At 51.8% G+C, this 15329-nt stretch overlaps 7 protein-coding genes across 10 annotated transcripts; 2 read left to right on the top strand and 5 right to left on the bottom strand.

The window, feature by feature from the left end:
* Nucleotides 1–37: 37 nt before the first annotated feature.
* PV05_05335 lies at nucleotides 38–3721 on the bottom strand. Of its 2 annotated transcripts, XM_013461828.1 has the most exons (3): nucleotides 3487–3721; nucleotides 2716–3399; nucleotides 38–2671 (listed from the first exon to the last, which is right to left on the bottom strand). In XM_013461828.1, exons 2-3 carry the CDS (start codon nucleotides 3393–3395, stop codon nucleotides 553–555), a joined length of 2799 nt encoding a protein of 932 aa, XP_013317282.1. In that variant the 5' UTR covers nucleotides 3396–3399; nucleotides 3487–3721; the 3' UTR covers nucleotides 38–552. The 2 variants fall into 2 exon arrangements, with proteins under 2 accessions (XP_013317282.1, XP_013317281.1); XM_013461827.1 differs by having other exon boundaries at nucleotides 2716–3721.
* A 471-nt stretch (nucleotides 3722–4192) lies between these two features.
* PV05_05334 (protein yop1) lies at nucleotides 4193–5522 on the top strand. Its single transcript, XM_013461826.1, has 3 exons — nucleotides 4193–4681; nucleotides 4743–4806; nucleotides 4856–5522. Exons 1-3 carry the CDS (start codon nucleotides 4415–4417, stop codon nucleotides 5032–5034), a joined length of 510 nt encoding a protein of 169 aa, XP_013317280.1. The 5' UTR covers nucleotides 4193–4414; the 3' UTR covers nucleotides 5035–5522.
* PV05_05333 (uncharacterized protein) lies at nucleotides 5348–6449 on the bottom strand. The gene is made up of 3 exons (XM_013461825.1): nucleotides 6171–6449; nucleotides 5681–6079; nucleotides 5348–5628 (listed from the first exon to the last, which is right to left on the bottom strand). The coding sequence occupies exons 1-3, from the start codon at nucleotides 6241–6243 to the stop codon at nucleotides 5435–5437; spliced, it is 666 nt and encodes a 221-aa protein (XP_013317279.1). The 5' UTR covers nucleotides 6244–6449; the 3' UTR covers nucleotides 5348–5434.
* A 156-nt stretch (nucleotides 6450–6605) lies between these two features.
* PV05_05332 (uncharacterized protein) lies at nucleotides 6606–8791 on the top strand. The gene is made up of 2 exons (XM_013461824.1): nucleotides 6606–6953; nucleotides 7005–8791. Exons 1-2 carry the CDS (start codon nucleotides 6796–6798, stop codon nucleotides 8443–8445), a joined length of 1599 nt encoding a protein of 532 aa, XP_013317278.1. The 5' UTR covers nucleotides 6606–6795; the 3' UTR covers nucleotides 8446–8791.
* On the bottom strand, nucleotides 8641–10478 carry PV05_05331 (uncharacterized protein). The gene is made up of 2 exons (XM_013461823.1): nucleotides 10173–10478; nucleotides 8641–10114 (listed from the first exon to the last, which is right to left on the bottom strand). The coding sequence occupies exons 1-2, from the start codon at nucleotides 10281–10283 to the stop codon at nucleotides 8927–8929; spliced, it is 1299 nt and encodes a 432-aa protein (XP_013317277.1). The 5' UTR covers nucleotides 10284–10478; the 3' UTR covers nucleotides 8641–8926.
* A 22-nt stretch (nucleotides 10479–10500) lies between these two features.
* On the bottom strand, nucleotides 10501–11487 carry PV05_05330 (uncharacterized protein). Its single transcript, XM_013461822.1, has 3 exons — nucleotides 11340–11487; nucleotides 11189–11281; nucleotides 10501–11134 (listed from the first exon to the last, which is right to left on the bottom strand). Exons 1-3 carry the CDS (start codon nucleotides 11475–11477, stop codon nucleotides 10604–10606), a joined length of 762 nt encoding a protein of 253 aa, XP_013317276.1. The 5' UTR covers nucleotides 11478–11487; the 3' UTR covers nucleotides 10501–10603.
* Nucleotides 11488–11813: 326 nt separating this feature from the next.
* Nucleotides 11814–14381, bottom strand: PV05_05329. 3 transcript variants are annotated; one of them, XM_013461819.1, is made up of 5 exons: nucleotides 14281–14381; nucleotides 13761–14214; nucleotides 13348–13476; nucleotides 12747–13156; nucleotides 11814–12650 (listed from the first exon to the last, which is right to left on the bottom strand). In XM_013461819.1, the coding sequence occupies exons 2-5, from the start codon at nucleotides 14047–14049 to the stop codon at nucleotides 11886–11888; spliced, it is 1593 nt and encodes a 530-aa protein (XP_013317273.1). In that variant the 5' UTR covers nucleotides 14050–14214; nucleotides 14281–14381; the 3' UTR covers nucleotides 11814–11885. The 3 variants fall into 3 exon arrangements, with proteins under 3 accessions (XP_013317273.1, XP_013317274.1, XP_013317275.1); XM_013461820.1 differs by lacking the exon at nucleotides 13348–13476 and having other exon boundaries at nucleotides 12747–13231; XM_013461821.1 differs by lacking the exon at nucleotides 13348–13476.
* Nucleotides 14382–15329: the final 948 nt, after the last annotated feature.

Below are 15329 nucleotides of genomic sequence, written 5' to 3'. Positions count from 1 at the left end.
GCTGCAGACAGATGTCGACTATGATAGAGACACAACATGTTAGGAGTGATGCAGAATATGTCTGCTGTCACTCAAGAGAATTTTCGCATTGGAGAAAGGCGCTTTCCAGCACATACACACAGCTAGCCACCACAAACAGCATAGAGAAAAGCTCAACATACTCAAAACCTGGCCGAGACTGTACAGGCACCTCCAGGATTCGACGCCGCAGTAGCAAAAATGCAGCCCTGATAAGCATCCATAACCTGGTATCAATCCAAGAAGCAGACAGCCCGCCATCATACTCAATAGAGCTTTTCTCCCCCATCCAAGACCAAAAAGGCAGACGATGATCGTCGATTAAGAATAAAAGTAGTAATACCTGCCCAACCCAAGTAAGTGTCCGCTCGTCACAACTCTGACAATCTCCTGTCCGACCTTGATCCCATCATCTCGTCATGTAGGTCGTCCCAAATCGTGCGAACTCGTCCATTCGATATCTCCATGATAATGTGATTCGAAATAATCTGGCAATACATTGCCAACATAGGAGCAATCAGATGCTTGCTTGAATCAGACAAGCACTCCGAGTCCAATTGGCGGATCAGCTGGGTCGCTGCTTAGAAGCCAATCTCTCTTGTTGAACTTTCTCGCTTCCTTTTCAGCTTCGATATCAATGTCCAACCCGAGGTCAATGCCGCTATCGTCGAGTGAGTTGGTGCCCTGCGGTCGCTTGATCGGGCTGCTAAGGCCGGTATGGAAGCTAGGCAGGTCTAAAGGGCCACCTTGTCGTAGCTCGTCGAGGTCTGCGTCGGTCGCGTCGTCATCCACATCCTGAGGCGCTTGTTCATCCTCTTGGAGTGGTGGAAGGGCTGGAGGTGTTGGTGGTACTCGTTCAAGCTTTTTCAATAAGCGCGCGTCGCTCCCAGATCGAATGTCCTCTCCATCGCCACTGTCGTCTTCAGTTCTCTTTCTTTTGGTGCCGCGTGATGATGAAGTTGAGGTGGGATCGATCTCCTTGCTCTTTTCTTGCTCTCGCATATCTGCGAGCTTCTGGCTTTCCTCGTCTAGGAGCAGACCTTCCATCTGAGTCATCCAGCTAAGCATTTGGGTAGCAAAAGACTCCACGAACCACCATGACTGATAACTATGGGCGCCATTTTGTCCCATCTGCATCATGAGACTGCTCCACATTCTCGAATGCCAGTCGATCATGCATTGAGGGTGATGTCCTTGAAAGAGTTGCGGCAACCGCTCTAACCAATTTATCCATCTCTCCAGCAGAGGAGTCGGTTCTCCGTTTGTGTCGGGGGCAAGTATCCCCTCGCCAAAATCAGACATGTCGTTGATGAAATTTACATATGCACTAGTCGGGTCGTCCTCGGCTGCGCGTGTCAATTCACCATCAAGTGGTGATATCAGGGGCCTCATGTCATGCTTCAGAATACCTTGCATCTTATCGAGGCTCTCGGGTGGTGGCATGCTCACTTCTAGCAGATGCTCTGGATCGACCATGGCCATCAGGTCAAGCCACATCTGTGTTCGCTGCTGTGAATCCTCCAACATTGTACTCAGTTGCAATGTCGCTGCGTTCGCTCCTTTGAGCTTTTTCAGGAGATTGGCAAATCTCGCCGCTGGCACTGTCTTTGCCACCACAACGTGCACAGGACACTTCTCTTCGAAGGCCGAAATCAAGTGACTGACCAGCCTGGATCCTATCCGGTCGAAAACGCTCCAGACAACGCCAGGCACATTTTGGACCGCCAGCGGAGCAATGAAGCGCACGATTTGCTTGTACATGCGCATGTCGCATTCCTGTATCCAAGGCGCCAAACATTCCATAGAAAAGAGCTTGGAAACAGGCACGGTCATTTTGCCGTTGAAGGCAGAGTGATGATTGAAGAATGGCTTCTCTTTGCATTTTCGAAAAGCGTCGATAACGTCGATGCAGTACGAGCGGTAGAGGTGGAACAGTGCCTTCGCTATCGACGCATCGTAGGTGGTGCCCTCAAGATAAGCGTGGATGTCGGGAAATTCGATATGGGGCTCCTGCGAAGACGTCGATATCTGCGACAGTGAATTGAGGGTTGGCATGCCGAGATAGGTGGCCATACTGGCGGGAAGGTTTGTGCGGATGGAGGGCAAAGCAGCCACTACATTGGAAGGCATCGATCTAGCGGGTAGCCGAATGATCGGCGTGTTGATGTATTTGCAGTCCATTTTTTGTGCATGTGGTTTCTCGGGCTCGGGAAGCCCATCCTCAACAACAACAGCTTGTCTCGATAGAAATGCAGCGCTTGGGGCAGGAAAGTCAGCTGTTTCCATTGTAGCGCGTGAGACGGGTCTTTCCAGAGGAGGAGTGACACGGTTCTTGAAGGTCTTTTGCGCCTCCACATTGGAGCCATGTCGTTCGTGATGGCTTCCGTTTGCGGTGCCAGGTCGTTCGAGGATTGAACCATAGGGTCGTTCGTCATCGTCCAGGACCAATGACAGGTCCACGTAGTGGTATTTAGATTCACCTCGGACGCCCAATCTTCGTGTTTGCACGTTGGGAAAGATGATGCGCACCAGTTTACCAAAGGATGCAGGATTCAGTGTCGGTACTCGTTCATTACCACACCGTTCCGTATATCGCGTAAACACACGGTCTCGTCGGACCGAATTCGAGGATCGCTGGCAGTTTTCTTGGAGCCTGTACGCGTTAATAAGGGTTGTCGCTGGAGTAGACGTACATACCATAGCATGGCAAAGACTTGTTTTGCTTTTTCAGATTTGCCTCCAGATCCCTCGTTCTTCTGGACTTCTGCAGCAACCTCTTTCAAAGATTTGCCTTGGTATTGGGCAAGGAGCCGTCGCAACTCTTGGTCGTTCGCGACACTCGAAGCAGTGCCTTTTCTTCGCTTGGCCCCACCGTTTTCTGTATTTGAATCTTCAGGAGCTGGCGAGCCTTCAAACTGCTCTGACTGATGGCGCATATGATGCATGTGCTGCGGAGGTACGGCGTATGGAGGATGAGGGTATTGCATGGGGAAGGGTTGCATTTCCTGGAATGCTTGTGCTGACATTGGGCGCATCTCGTGTGGTGGTATGCCGTCCATTGAGGGTTGTCGATAGTGAGCAGCCATATTTTGCTGGTAATGCATGAGCATTTCTTCCGGGTTGTGATTGTACATTGCAGCGGCTGGGTGGTGGCCATGCTGCAAGAAAAAGCCGTTGTGATCTAACGGCATCGTCGGGTCGTCTGGTCGAGGCGCAGGCTGAAAAGCGGTTCCTACACCTACGGATTGTAGACTGGTCGTCGAACCTCGAGACTTTGGACGATGTTTTTCTTTATTTGATGTTGCATTGTTTGTATGGGTAGGACCTTGTGATTCTGGAGCTTCCTCCATGCTTGAGTGGGTAGGCGAATGCGCCATGAGACTGTGCGTCGAATTAGCCTCGCTGTCAACAAACAACTTCATCAAACTGAATCCCGTCCAAGCTCTTCAATTTTGCGGAAATGAGTACCTGTTGTGGATGCCGCGGTATATTTTATGGCCGGTGATTCTCACGCTTCACATCTAGCATTCACCATGGGCCATTTGAAAAGTTGAATGGTTGTGCGGGTGTCAATGGTGGCTGAGGGCAGGACGTATCTTGGGAATGATGAACAACTGAACGGGAGAAGGCTCGGCTCTGGGATGACAATGACAGCAAGGTCAGTGCCCACTTTGAATCTGGTGGCTTTTGACGACTATTGTACCAAGCACACGCGCGGATAACTTGTTGTTTTCTCAGCTCTTGTTTACCTGTATGCGATGGCCGCCGGGCCAACCATACACTAACCCAAAATCTCAGTTTTCGTTGCTGCAATATCTCTCAGTCACGTGTAAAGCTCGGCTCGAGGCCATTCACCCACTTGTTGGCTTGCCGTTCTCAAGGTAGGTTATGCGCAGACTTTCAGGGAGAACCATGACCTTGTTTCCTATAAGAGTACCTATCTAGAATGTTGACTACCTGGGTATTTCAACAAGTCCGCTCTGCGACTAGTGAACCGATAATGCAGAAGAACGTAAATAACAGTCGATCGATACTACCATTCGAGTGCCACGACTACAGTTTCGCTGCTTTAACCTCTGCAAACACGAAGCCTTGTCGCCTTACGTCATACGTCTTAGGACTGCAAGTCACCTGTCAGCCGGTCAGTAGTAGTGTAGAAAGTCGGCAAGTGCAGCAGTCAGGAGCTGCCTGCAGGTGACAATCTGGCCAACACGCACATCATCCACCGCCGGCCTAATTCAACAGACGACGTCAGCTTTTCCATCATCCTGATCACTCCCAACTTCCCATCGCATCGCACATTTTGTCTCAGAATTTACAATCCTCCCTTACACTTCCATTAGTCTTCTCATCGTGCAATTAGTATTGTAGCGAGCAAGACCTGCATCCTGCCAAAATGTCGTTCCAAGATAAGACTCAGCACCAGATCTCTCAGCTCGACAAGGAGCTTTCTAAATACCCCGTCCTCAACAACTTCGAGAAACAGACCAGCGTCCCCAAGGTCTATGCCTTCCTCGGACTTGTCGGACTCTACTTCTTCCTCGTCTTTTTTAACATTGGAGGGGAATTCCTGGTCAACTTTGCCGGTTTCATAATCCCAGGATACTATTCTCTGGATGCACTCTTCAGTGCTAACAAGGTCGATGACACTCAGTGGCTGACAGTAGGTCCCTCCGGCTCGGCAGAACTCGATTCTATTGCGACACATGCTGACAAGAAAATAGTACTGGGTTGTCTATGCCTTCCTCACCGTCTTCGAGAGCCTGATCAATGCTGTCTACTGGTTTCGTATGTTGTTCGAAGCCCTTTCAGACTGAATCAATCTGACCCCTCACAGCGTTTTACTATGTATTCAAGTTCATTTTGATCCTCTGGATGGCCCTCCCAGTCACTAATGGTGCCCAAATCGTCTTCCGATCCTTCATTCAGCCGGTCTTCTCTCGCTTCTTCAGCCAAAGTGGTAGCACCGCCGCAGACGTTCGAGGCAAGGCTGATGCTGCTTTCAAAAGCCAGTAAACGGTTGAAAGACTCCTACAAAGACTTCATACGGGAATTGAGGGATATCGCTGACGCTTGATGCGATACATATCGGAACACAATTATTGTTGCGGGTGACGAATATCTGGAGGTTGATAAGCTTACGACGGGAGAAATGGTGCAAGCGCGCGGATCATGCTTGTGGCGAGGAGTGTGCAGTGTGGATTGCTTTGGAAGCTGGGCTCTATGGGAATGAAATGACGTTTCTGTGTAATTGCACAAATAGACCTATCGATGGTGCCTTGACCAATGCGGCGAAATGATTGGCTGCAGGTAGACGGATTTGAAGAGTGGTTTTGCTTATAATATGCTTTCAAAGTACGTGAATCTACTTGAGTAGTGGTTTGCTGCATCGCAACTCAACCCAAAGGGGGTCATTTCAGTTCCAGCCCCCAAATCCTCTTTCAGCATTCTCTTGCTGTTTTGGATTGACAAATATTTTGTATGGGAATGGATTCTGATCGCTTGTGGTGATAGGAGGTATATGATCTTTGTCTCTGTTGACAATTGCGACAATCTTCATTGCCGTCTTTTGGAGGGACGATTCCATAGCCCTCCGGACCTTGATGCGGTCTGATTAGACAGGTTAGCAAAATCTCACGCAGGCAAAGAAAGGATCACCCACCCGCTTCACTGCGTGGCCTTGCTACAACAACCTGTACACACCATTCTTCCCAGCAAACCTCTTCTTCTGTTTGGCCACCGCCACCGCCCAGTCTCCCAAGCCAGCCGGTAGTTATGCCGGTCTTGCGTCTTTTCCTGTCAAAGAAACGTACCACAACTTCCCCGCGAGAGCCGCCTGCTGCCGGGCCTGTTGACGATTGTGGAGTAAGTTGAGAAACAAGTAGAGCAGTATGAGAGTCGATGGCAGCTGAAATATCTGGAGGATCAACGATCGAGGGGAGAGGAATCGGCAGTGACTGGGCCGAGTGTGACGAAGAGTGAGAAGATGAAGCCGTCGGTGTGTACAGCGTAGGCCGGACAGGTGGGAAATATCGGTGGAAGAATATCGTATGTAGCACTCCTGCAATCAACGGAGACATGCGTCAGAATCGATCTGATTGTACTGGCTCGCCTTTGTGCCAAGTTGACTGCTAACAGCAAGGCATGCTTACCTTTGACAATATCCTTTACAAAAGTTTGGTCCGCAAACACTTCAAGTATGTACTCGTGATGACGCAGATCCATTGTCGGTCTCTTTGCGCAATGTCAAGCGGGTTATGGTGGGGGAGATTCAGCGGATGAGAGGAAATAGAGTGGCAGCCAGCAGAGTGGCGCCTCGTGTAAAGATGTGATTCAAGACATGATCATGATACTCGTCGACAAGGTGTGCCTGAGGCACTGGAAAACGCTCATTTGGTTGATGTCCTTCGCAAACGACCAGGTGAATGTCACAGGTCTTAGACATCCCTTGGGACCTTCTTCGAGGGGCACCGGATGGTTGTCGGCACGTTATTCTCCCGGAGTCCATACCCATTGGCTCCTCAGCCATTTCTGTTCTCATCCGGGCACCGTCACCACAGCCTCGGCACTAGCCACATCTACATCTGCATCTCCCACCTGGCATGCGATGGACTGCATGGTGATCAATAAATCAAACTCGTTCCAACCTACCTCCAAAGACCTCCTCCCGCTCGAAACTCTCTTCTCTGTGCCTCATCCTCCGCCAATACTGCGGTCATGTCCCATCCAGGACTTATTTCCTACCCGAGATAAAGGTGCTTCCTCCCTTTCATCACGATGATCTCAGCCACACGTCGCTGGCTCAAGCGGAATCGCAATGGCATCGCAATCGGTGCTGGAGTTATTGGCGCAACCTATTTGGCGGGACAGTATGTGCTTGGGAAGATCCAGGAAGCGCGAGAGCGCATGCAAATGGACAGAATAGCAAAAGAGAAGTACAGCACCACGCACCTCAGTACATGACTTCTACTGACAGCCTCGCGTAGCATTCAACGCCGGTTTGAACAGAATCAAACAGACTGCACCATTACCGTCCTCGCCCTCCTGCCTACTCTGACCGAGAATGTCCTCGAAGAATTGCCCGTTGAGCAATTAACCCATGAATTACAGCAGAAGAAAGCCGAAAGACTGGCACGTGCTTCTGGAGAGGGGAGATCTGAAGCTTCCAGTATGCAGGAGGGCGATACCGTCAGCATGTCAAGCTTCCAGACGGGAAGCTTCATACATGCCAGCCAAGTACAAGGGGATGGTAATGAGTTGGGCTCAAGAAGAACGAAAGCACAACTCTGGAATGAAGTAAAGATCACGTCCGTCACAAGGGCTTTCACCCTGATCTACAGTCTGTCACTCCTCATCATACTGACAAGAATACAACTCAATCTGCTCGGCCGACTCAATTACTTGTCCTCAGTCATCTCTTTGGCTCAACCTGTGCCACCGGGAAGAGCCAACTCCATCTCACTCGAGGATCATGACAGTGGGAGTGCAGGAAACGGCTTCGGAAATGACTTCGAAACCAACAGAAGATACCTCACTTTTTCGTGGTATTTGCTACATAGAGGATATGCTCAAATCATGGCGAAAGTGAGGACTGCAGTGGAGGAGGTATTCGGAAGTATTTCTCCGAACGAGGGAATCTCAGCCATAAGACTCAGCGACTTGGTCCTCGCAGTACGAAGGAAGATCGAGGGCAGCTCGGAGCAGGAAAGATATGCCACTAGATGGCTACCCTGTATGCTGCCGCCCCGCGAGGAGGAAGAGGCGGTGCTGATTGAGTCGGGAGTGATGACACCGACTCCATCATCTCCCAGCCAGACTCACGATGAGCGGCAACTTGGAGAGGAGCCTTCTATCCACATCGATACCTCGTCAGGACCTCTGCGGCAACTCCTTGATGAGACAGCTGATCTGATCGACTCTCCAATCTTCACAAGAATTCATACACTTCTTCTGGGCTCGATGTTCTCACACCTTATCGACGCTCATGTTATTGCGCGGGCTTATCCACAACCGCCAATGCAATCGCCGTCATCATCGATATCCGGCGCACAACCTCCGCGTATCCAAGAACTAGACTCTGCTGTCACGGTCGTGCCTGGAGAGCCGCGAGTCAAGCTCGCCAATCTGCTGGCCATAATTACTCGCCAGGCTCATGCTATTGGCAATGGAAATAACCCTCCTAATGAATATCTGTCTACGGCAGAGGCGGAAGTGAAAGAGCTCGAGGCCTTTGCTGCCTTGATCTATGCCAGTAATCTGGATCAGAACCTTGAGGAGAAGCAAGCAGCGTCGTCGGAAAGCGGATTGAAAGCGTCTGCTGGTGTCGGCGTTAGTGACGTCGGCGCCGAGCATGTGGACGAAATGATCGAGAGCAAACTCGAAAGCGCATGGACAAAGGTCACAGGATCGACCTTTCAGTCCAGATGAGATAAGGCCATGCTATTGCCGAAGGGGGTAATACGGCGTGCCTGCTGAGGCAACCGGGTTGAACTGGTCGTCCGACATCTCCTCGGCAGATAACGTGTCAGAGTATCGGGTTTACATGATTCACGAGCTGCGAGCTATAGAACTGTCGAGTTACCGAGGACAAAACCGGCAGCTAGATAAATGGTACTTTCCAGCGTGCCGAGCTGCAAGGCTGACTTGGTTTTCGACGTGTTTGTCGAACACGTCTCGATCGTTTTACAATTCCCCGGGAAATGCAAGTGTATACCCAAAACAGTGACCCATTCTATTCATGCTTTTCGCATTTGGAACCAGACACCTACACCCTGGAGTCCCCAATCACCAGAGCGGTTTTCTAACCGACTCTGTATACCACAACGTGCAGATAGTCCCTTATCCTGTGGTTCACTTCGCCTCAGTCTTTGCCACACAAGTATCAAACAAGACAAAGCCAGTCGACATGTTAGCGCCTATATATCCCCGTGCCCCAACACAGCCGCAGTATCGCCAAACCCCAAGCCATCCCAATGCTATCCCGTACAACATTCAACTTACTCCCCACAACCTCCCTCCACCCGACGGGCACTTCTACGACGGGGATGCCGCTGAATTCGGCCAACATGAGCATTTCGACATCGAAAATCCACCCTTCCATATGCATATGGGGGATGATATACGGCAAACTGGGGCGCGAGAACAGCTTAAACCCGCATTGCGTATCCGCAATCTTGGCCGTGGCAGGCGGTGTCATGAACCTCAACAGCAAGTGGAAACCGTGCATCAAGAAATTGCGCAGTTTGGAGCGTTTCACAACCGCCTCGGACCCGACGAGATGTGCACGGGATCCGACGGCCACGGCACGTCCGGCGTCGTCTTCGGTGCGTTGGCAGGCCGAGAGTAGCTTGGACAGGTCTGAGAACTTGCTGGCGCCGTCGGCGTCGGCGAACAGGACATATTGGCCGCGGGCGTGGCGCATGCCGTGCGTCACGGCGCCGCCTTTGCCTCTGTTCTCGGTGAGGCTGACCATGCGGATGGAGCCGGGCGGGATCGATACGCCCTGGGGAGAACGATGTGTCCAGGGACCCGAGTCGCGGCGCGGGTGAGCGGGGAGGATGTGTCGGCGCGAGAACGTCTGGGCCGTGAGGATGGTGTCGTCGGTGGAGCCGTCGTCGACGAGCAGGATTTCCCAGCCTCGTAGCGACTGCGCCGGGGGTTTGGCAGCGCCGTCGGCTTTGGATTTGCGCTGGCGGGGTGTAGTGGTCGTTGTTGCAGAGGCTTCGGTTTGTGTAGATGCAGGCTTCTCGACGAGCGTGTCTAGACCTGTGTTCTGGTCTCCTCTTGATAGTCCGTACTCTGTTTCGAGAAAGTTGACAGCTTCCTCCAGCATGCCCGAAAGTCTGTCCTCCTCATTGAACGCGGGCACGACGAGCGTCATAAACAGTTCGGCCGGGTCGATCTCCTTTTCAAGTTCAATTTCACGCTTGGGCTCTTCGCGGCGGGCCTGGACGTATTTGCGCAGGATGTCGTCGTACCAGCATGGTAGAGGTTCCGGGTCGGTAACGTCGCCTGCCTTGTCGACCGTTGTGAATTGTTTCTCGGAGGGCAGCGGTTTTCTGGGGTTCGGCACGAAGAGTGTTATGAAGAGCCATACCTATAACCTGTCAATACTTAAAGCAGTTATGAGGTGGTGCAGCAGAGTGTAGTCGCACCGAAAACACAATTCCAAAAGCAGCCCAGATCAAGATGAACGGTACCAGCCGTAGGTTGAACCACTGATCTTTCTCGAAAAGGTCGACAAAGTGTCGGCCCATAACCCCCATCTTGACGGCGACCTCATAGTCTAGGATGAACGATGGCCAGATCGGAAAAGAGGTCGGAGCAACTGAGTGTCAAAGCCGTCAAGAGGTGTCAAATACATGTCTACGTGGAGACGTGGAGAGCATGCGACGTTGACGAAATGAGATCTGTTCATTCCATAATTTTTGGCCTTGGACGAATCGGAGTCGCAAGGCTGGAGTGGTGGTTCAAGGTAATGCGGTTTGATAACATTTGTCCGGCATTGCTACCATGACATGTAACAGGAATATCCCAGGCTCAATCAGTCTTATTTCTACAGCATGGATAGTTGATATTCGCAGGCCTACGACGGAGACCTGTTCAGCACATCCTTCCACTTCTTCGCCATCTCCATCCCTTGAGCCAGAGTCCCAACACGAGCATCAATCGCAAAACCCTGCCTCTCAAGCTCCCCCAGCTCATTCCACAGATGGTCCAGTGGCAAGGTGAGAATTTCGATATACTCGCTCTCTTCTAGCTCAGGCTTCAGATTATCCTGCTGGTTTCTGGGATCGGACATGTCCACCTCGACAACGATCATCTTGGTATTGGTATTGCAAAATCCAGGATCATTGAACATCAAGAAACCTTCAGCAGCCCTGGCATCGTCTGGTATTGTTCCAATATAGCCCGTCTCTTCTTTGAGCTCGCGAACCGCAGTTGTGGTGGGATCTTCGCCCGCATCGATCAGGCCCGAGGGGACTTCGATCGTGACTTTGTTGACGGCAGGTCGGAATTGCTTTTGCAGGAGTAATGATGGTCCTTTCGTAGACTTTGGGTCGTTGAGAACGGCCACGACACCGACGGCATCAACCTCGCTATTCTTCGGTCTCGTCTGCCCATCCGCAGTCAGGTCGCAGCTTCTTCCAAGTGCGGTCAATCAACGCACCAGTCGTTCCGCAGATTCCCATAGCCTCTGTTTGCCTGAAGGGTCTTTGTAGGTGATTTTTTTCAAGGTGATCCATTTCGATTCTCCTGGTGGCTAAGATCCTTCAGCAATCAGCCGGATGCTCTCGTGTTGTCATCCAGGACAAACTTACCATCGGTTCGACGGACGTAACTTTGGCCGACAGCGGCGAGTACGTAGACATTTTGTCGGCCATGTTGAACAGTCTAGGTCCAGGCGGCAATACACAAAGCCTAGAATTGCGTAGTGAGGAAGATGTCAAGCGCAACATGTGAGACGGTGGCATTTGGAATTCAAGTGCAACGCCGCGAACGCGGCCATTGAAGCTGGCGTCCGTCATGACGTAGCGAGGCCGCAACGAGGCTACGCCAGTACTAAGTTGGATTCCCAAAAGTCGCATGTAATCTCAACATGCCACCAAAACAATCGGTTCTCGCACAGCTACTCGTAGCTTGGTTTGAGTTGACCAGGAGGCCAATAGCTGGGATGCATCTGCCTATGTGTGTGCTTGAGCGTTCGTCCTCTATGATTTCGTATCGCGGTGTCCGCAGTCTACTTGCATTGAGAAAAGAAGCTACTGTCTTGGGGGATGTGAGAAGCCATGGGAAGGCTGATAAGCCTGGATTTACAGGGAGAATTACATTCCACATTATCTTAGAGCGTATACACTTTTTTCTTTTTAGAAATTATGCGAAGGACCCAAATGCCCAGGCCGAATAGGTACTCTGTCGTACCTTTGATGCAGTGGGACTTCCGGATCCATACCACGATAACCAGCTCGACCTTGTTCCGCTGGGGCGCCGGCATCCGTATCCTGGCCACCGGGAAGCTCATACGACTCTTGCGCGGACGAATGACTGGGATGATAGCCTTCGTCCTGCGAATACGGTCCCCGTCCCATAGCGGCGAATACAGGGCCGGATCCGGCAGTGAGGTTCCGTTCATTCAGTTGAGGCTGAGCCTGTGCCTGGCCATCTGGGAGTTGGTGGATATCGCGTTGATCTTCCGGCAGCTCATTGAGGTTTGGGAAGTATTCACCTGCGGCTCCAGTCATGGGCACAGTCTGCAGATGTTGTGGAGGCTGTTGATACGGAGCATTGCCCTGTGAGTACTCGCTCTGGTCAGAAACAGACATACCAGATGACCCCTGGTGAGGTGGTGGTGAGACTGAACCCCATGATCGAATGGCTGCAGCAGCAGGGAGCAGGCGGTCCGGAGATCGAGGCGGAGGCTGGAGCGGAGGTGAAGGGAGTTCGGATCGCGTGTCTGAGCGGTTGGAAGAGTACCCTGCCACCGCGGCCATGGCGCCCATGCCTGAGCGTCCGCCAGTGGACCCTCCATATTCGCCCATGCCAGGCATCGGAGCATTGGCGTCGTAGTGGTCATGGGACAGTGAGTTTCGGTTTCTCCGGCGCCTCATGTACCATGAGTACCACCCGCCAAACTGAAGAGAAAAATTAGTGACACGAGTCAGGCTGTGGTTAACAGGCTGGGATACAGGTCGGATGACGTCGGCTCTGAGAACAGGAGAAGCACTTACAATAGCTACCGCAAGCACCGCCGCACCCACCCCAGCTCCAATACCGGCCTTGGCCCCCGTCGATAGCCCTGAGCTGCTACCATTTGCACCGCTGTTCGCTGCAGCCACAGATGGTGAGGCTCCGGGAGTGCTTGTGTAGGTTCCCACGTCCACTACTGTTGTGGCCGGAGCCGTTGCGACGACCACGGACGTAAGAGTTGTTAATGCTGTAACGCCATTCGAGGTGGTTGCAATGACTTGCGTGACAGTAGAAGTGCTAGTGGAGTACGAGATCGAAGAACTAGATGTGGTTATGACCACCGGCGGTTCGCTGCTAGTCGTGCTCCCTTCAGAGGAAGTAGTGGATGAAGTCTCTTCCGTTGAGGTCGAAGTAGTGCTCTCAGAAATTGGAGAAGATGATGTGGTAGCGACTGTAGAAGTTGTTACCAAGGTTGTACTCGAGGTGTTAGGAGTGGTTGTAGAAGGCAAAGAGGTAGTGCTCGAGGCTGGAGGAGGACTTGTGGTCAGGGCTGAATTCAAAGAAGATTGCGTGCTAGTAATAACTGTTGCTAATACAAATGAGGCTAACGATGTTTCAATTGCTCCGAAGATGAATACTCACTGGTAGTGCTTAGAGGGGTCGTGGTTGGGGAAGGGGTCGTGGTGGTAGGAGGGGGAAGGCTGGTTGTTGTCGTTGTGGAAGAAGGGGAGCGGGTGGTAGTGGTCGTGGTAAGGATAATAGAAGTGGTAGCTATGGTCGAACGGGAGGTATAAGCCGAGGTTTGCGAGGACGAGGCAGTGGTTCGGGAGGTGGAAGAGGTAATAGGGGGGATAGTTGTGGTTGTGGTGCTTGTGGACGGAGTGGTTACGGCAGCAGACGATGTGGTTGAGGAGGTAGTGGTATCAAATGTAGTGGTGTAGCTTGTGGTAGCTGCCCCGAATCGAACATTACAAAGAGCAATTGAACAGCAAGCGCGCAACAAAAGACTGGGATGGGCGAGTTCGAAATAAATATGGGGCGAACAATCGACGTACTGGTACTGCTGCTACTTCTCGTGGTCGTTGTAGTGGTGGAAGAGGTAGTACTGATAGTAGTAGCTGGGGGGATTGTTGAGGTGGTTGTCGGAATCGTCGTTGTAGAAGTAGAAGTCGTTGTCGTTATGTCGGATGTGCTGATGCTTGAAGTGGTGGTAGTTGTCGTGCTGAGGGAGGATGTTGTACTGCTGGTGGTGGTTGTACTAGTCGTATCAATAGTAGTATTTTGAGCCAGCAACAACACCGCGCACGCAAGCAGCAACAGCGTCAACTGCAGCAGCCTCGCCATGGCTATGAGACCTGACGATTGCGCCGCACAGTGCGCCGCGCAGAGAGAGTATGATGCCCTTCGAAACGGTGAGGCTGAAAAACAGGTGGAAAAAAAGCAGACATGAGCGGGACAGCAAGTCCTTGGACTCTAATAGAACTCCGCTTCCATACTAGCAGATAGTAGCTAGGGCCATAGGCAGAGGATCAGTGTCTGTGAGGTGTACCTGCACGATTACCTTTGGGAGCTTACCTTCGGCCGCAACGATAGGCGGCAGCCCTATGCGGAAAGCGGGGTTCTGGTGCTCTTTTTTCAGCTGCCTCATCGAGATACGAGAGCAGAGTAATCCCGAGGTCGCTAGGGCGGGAGGATGGGAGGGTCTGAAGGCGGCTGGCGCACGGTTTGTCGTCCAGAGGTGACTAGCTGGCTGCATGCAACGTTCCCAAAAGTCTGAAGGAAGTGTAAGAGGCCAATTGTGGCCAATAGGACAAGGCCGGGTGTGGTGGGATGATGGACATCCCGGAGGAGGCCAAAATCCACCAATGTGGGAGCGGAAGGACATGCCATCGTCGTGTCTTATCCTCGCAGTGATAGCCCGACAGAGCTTGCCTCGCGAAGCACGAGGCAATACGAGAAATTAAGCGAGATCCTTCTCAGGTGTGTATGTAGTGCTTCAGATTGACAGATGGCGCTCGATCAAGGTATGGAGTTTGCATATCGACATGGGAGAACACACATGCGAGAGGCACCGAGAGCAGTGTGCCGATGCGCCGAGTACAAGACGAAGGAGCGGACAGGGTTCCAAGCTAATTAGTGTACTGGTAAGGCTAGCGAGAGCACGGTCCTGTAGACCCGAAAATAGTACTGATGAGGCTCTTGGGCGCTGATCAGTGTTAGCCAGTCTGGACTCTGGAAGAAGCCAGGTGGATGAAGAGAACAGAGAAGTACTACTAGTAAGAGTGAAAAGCAGGCGGATGGCACCTTGGACTGTGCACGTGAACCAGGGAATTGGGAAGATATCATCCGTGGCGCCCAACAATCGATAAAATCGATAAAAGCATCACACTGCCTGGTTAAGGACTAGCGCTGGGAGGATAATAAAAGAATACTGATGAGGGCCGCTGAAAAGCTATGACCAACTCTGTTCGTCTGGTACGTGAAGTGTCACATGCGGCCCCCAATGGATAAGGCTGAGACAGCTCCCGAAGCCATTTCTTGTTCCTGCGTGTTCCTTGGAATCCCCGAGTGAACGTTCGTTGATCTGACCTTAACAATTAATCGCGGCCAAAATGCACGAGTGC

This window comes from Exophiala xenobiotica (assembly GCF_000835505.1).
Source record: "Exophiala xenobiotica strain CBS 118157 unplaced genomic scaffold supercont1.3, whole genome shotgun sequence".
NCBI lineage: Eukaryota > Fungi > Ascomycota > Eurotiomycetes > Chaetothyriales > Herpotrichiellaceae > Exophiala > Exophiala xenobiotica.
Note: the sequence above shows the minus strand (reverse complement) of the source record. Positions and strands in the feature narration are given on the sequence as shown.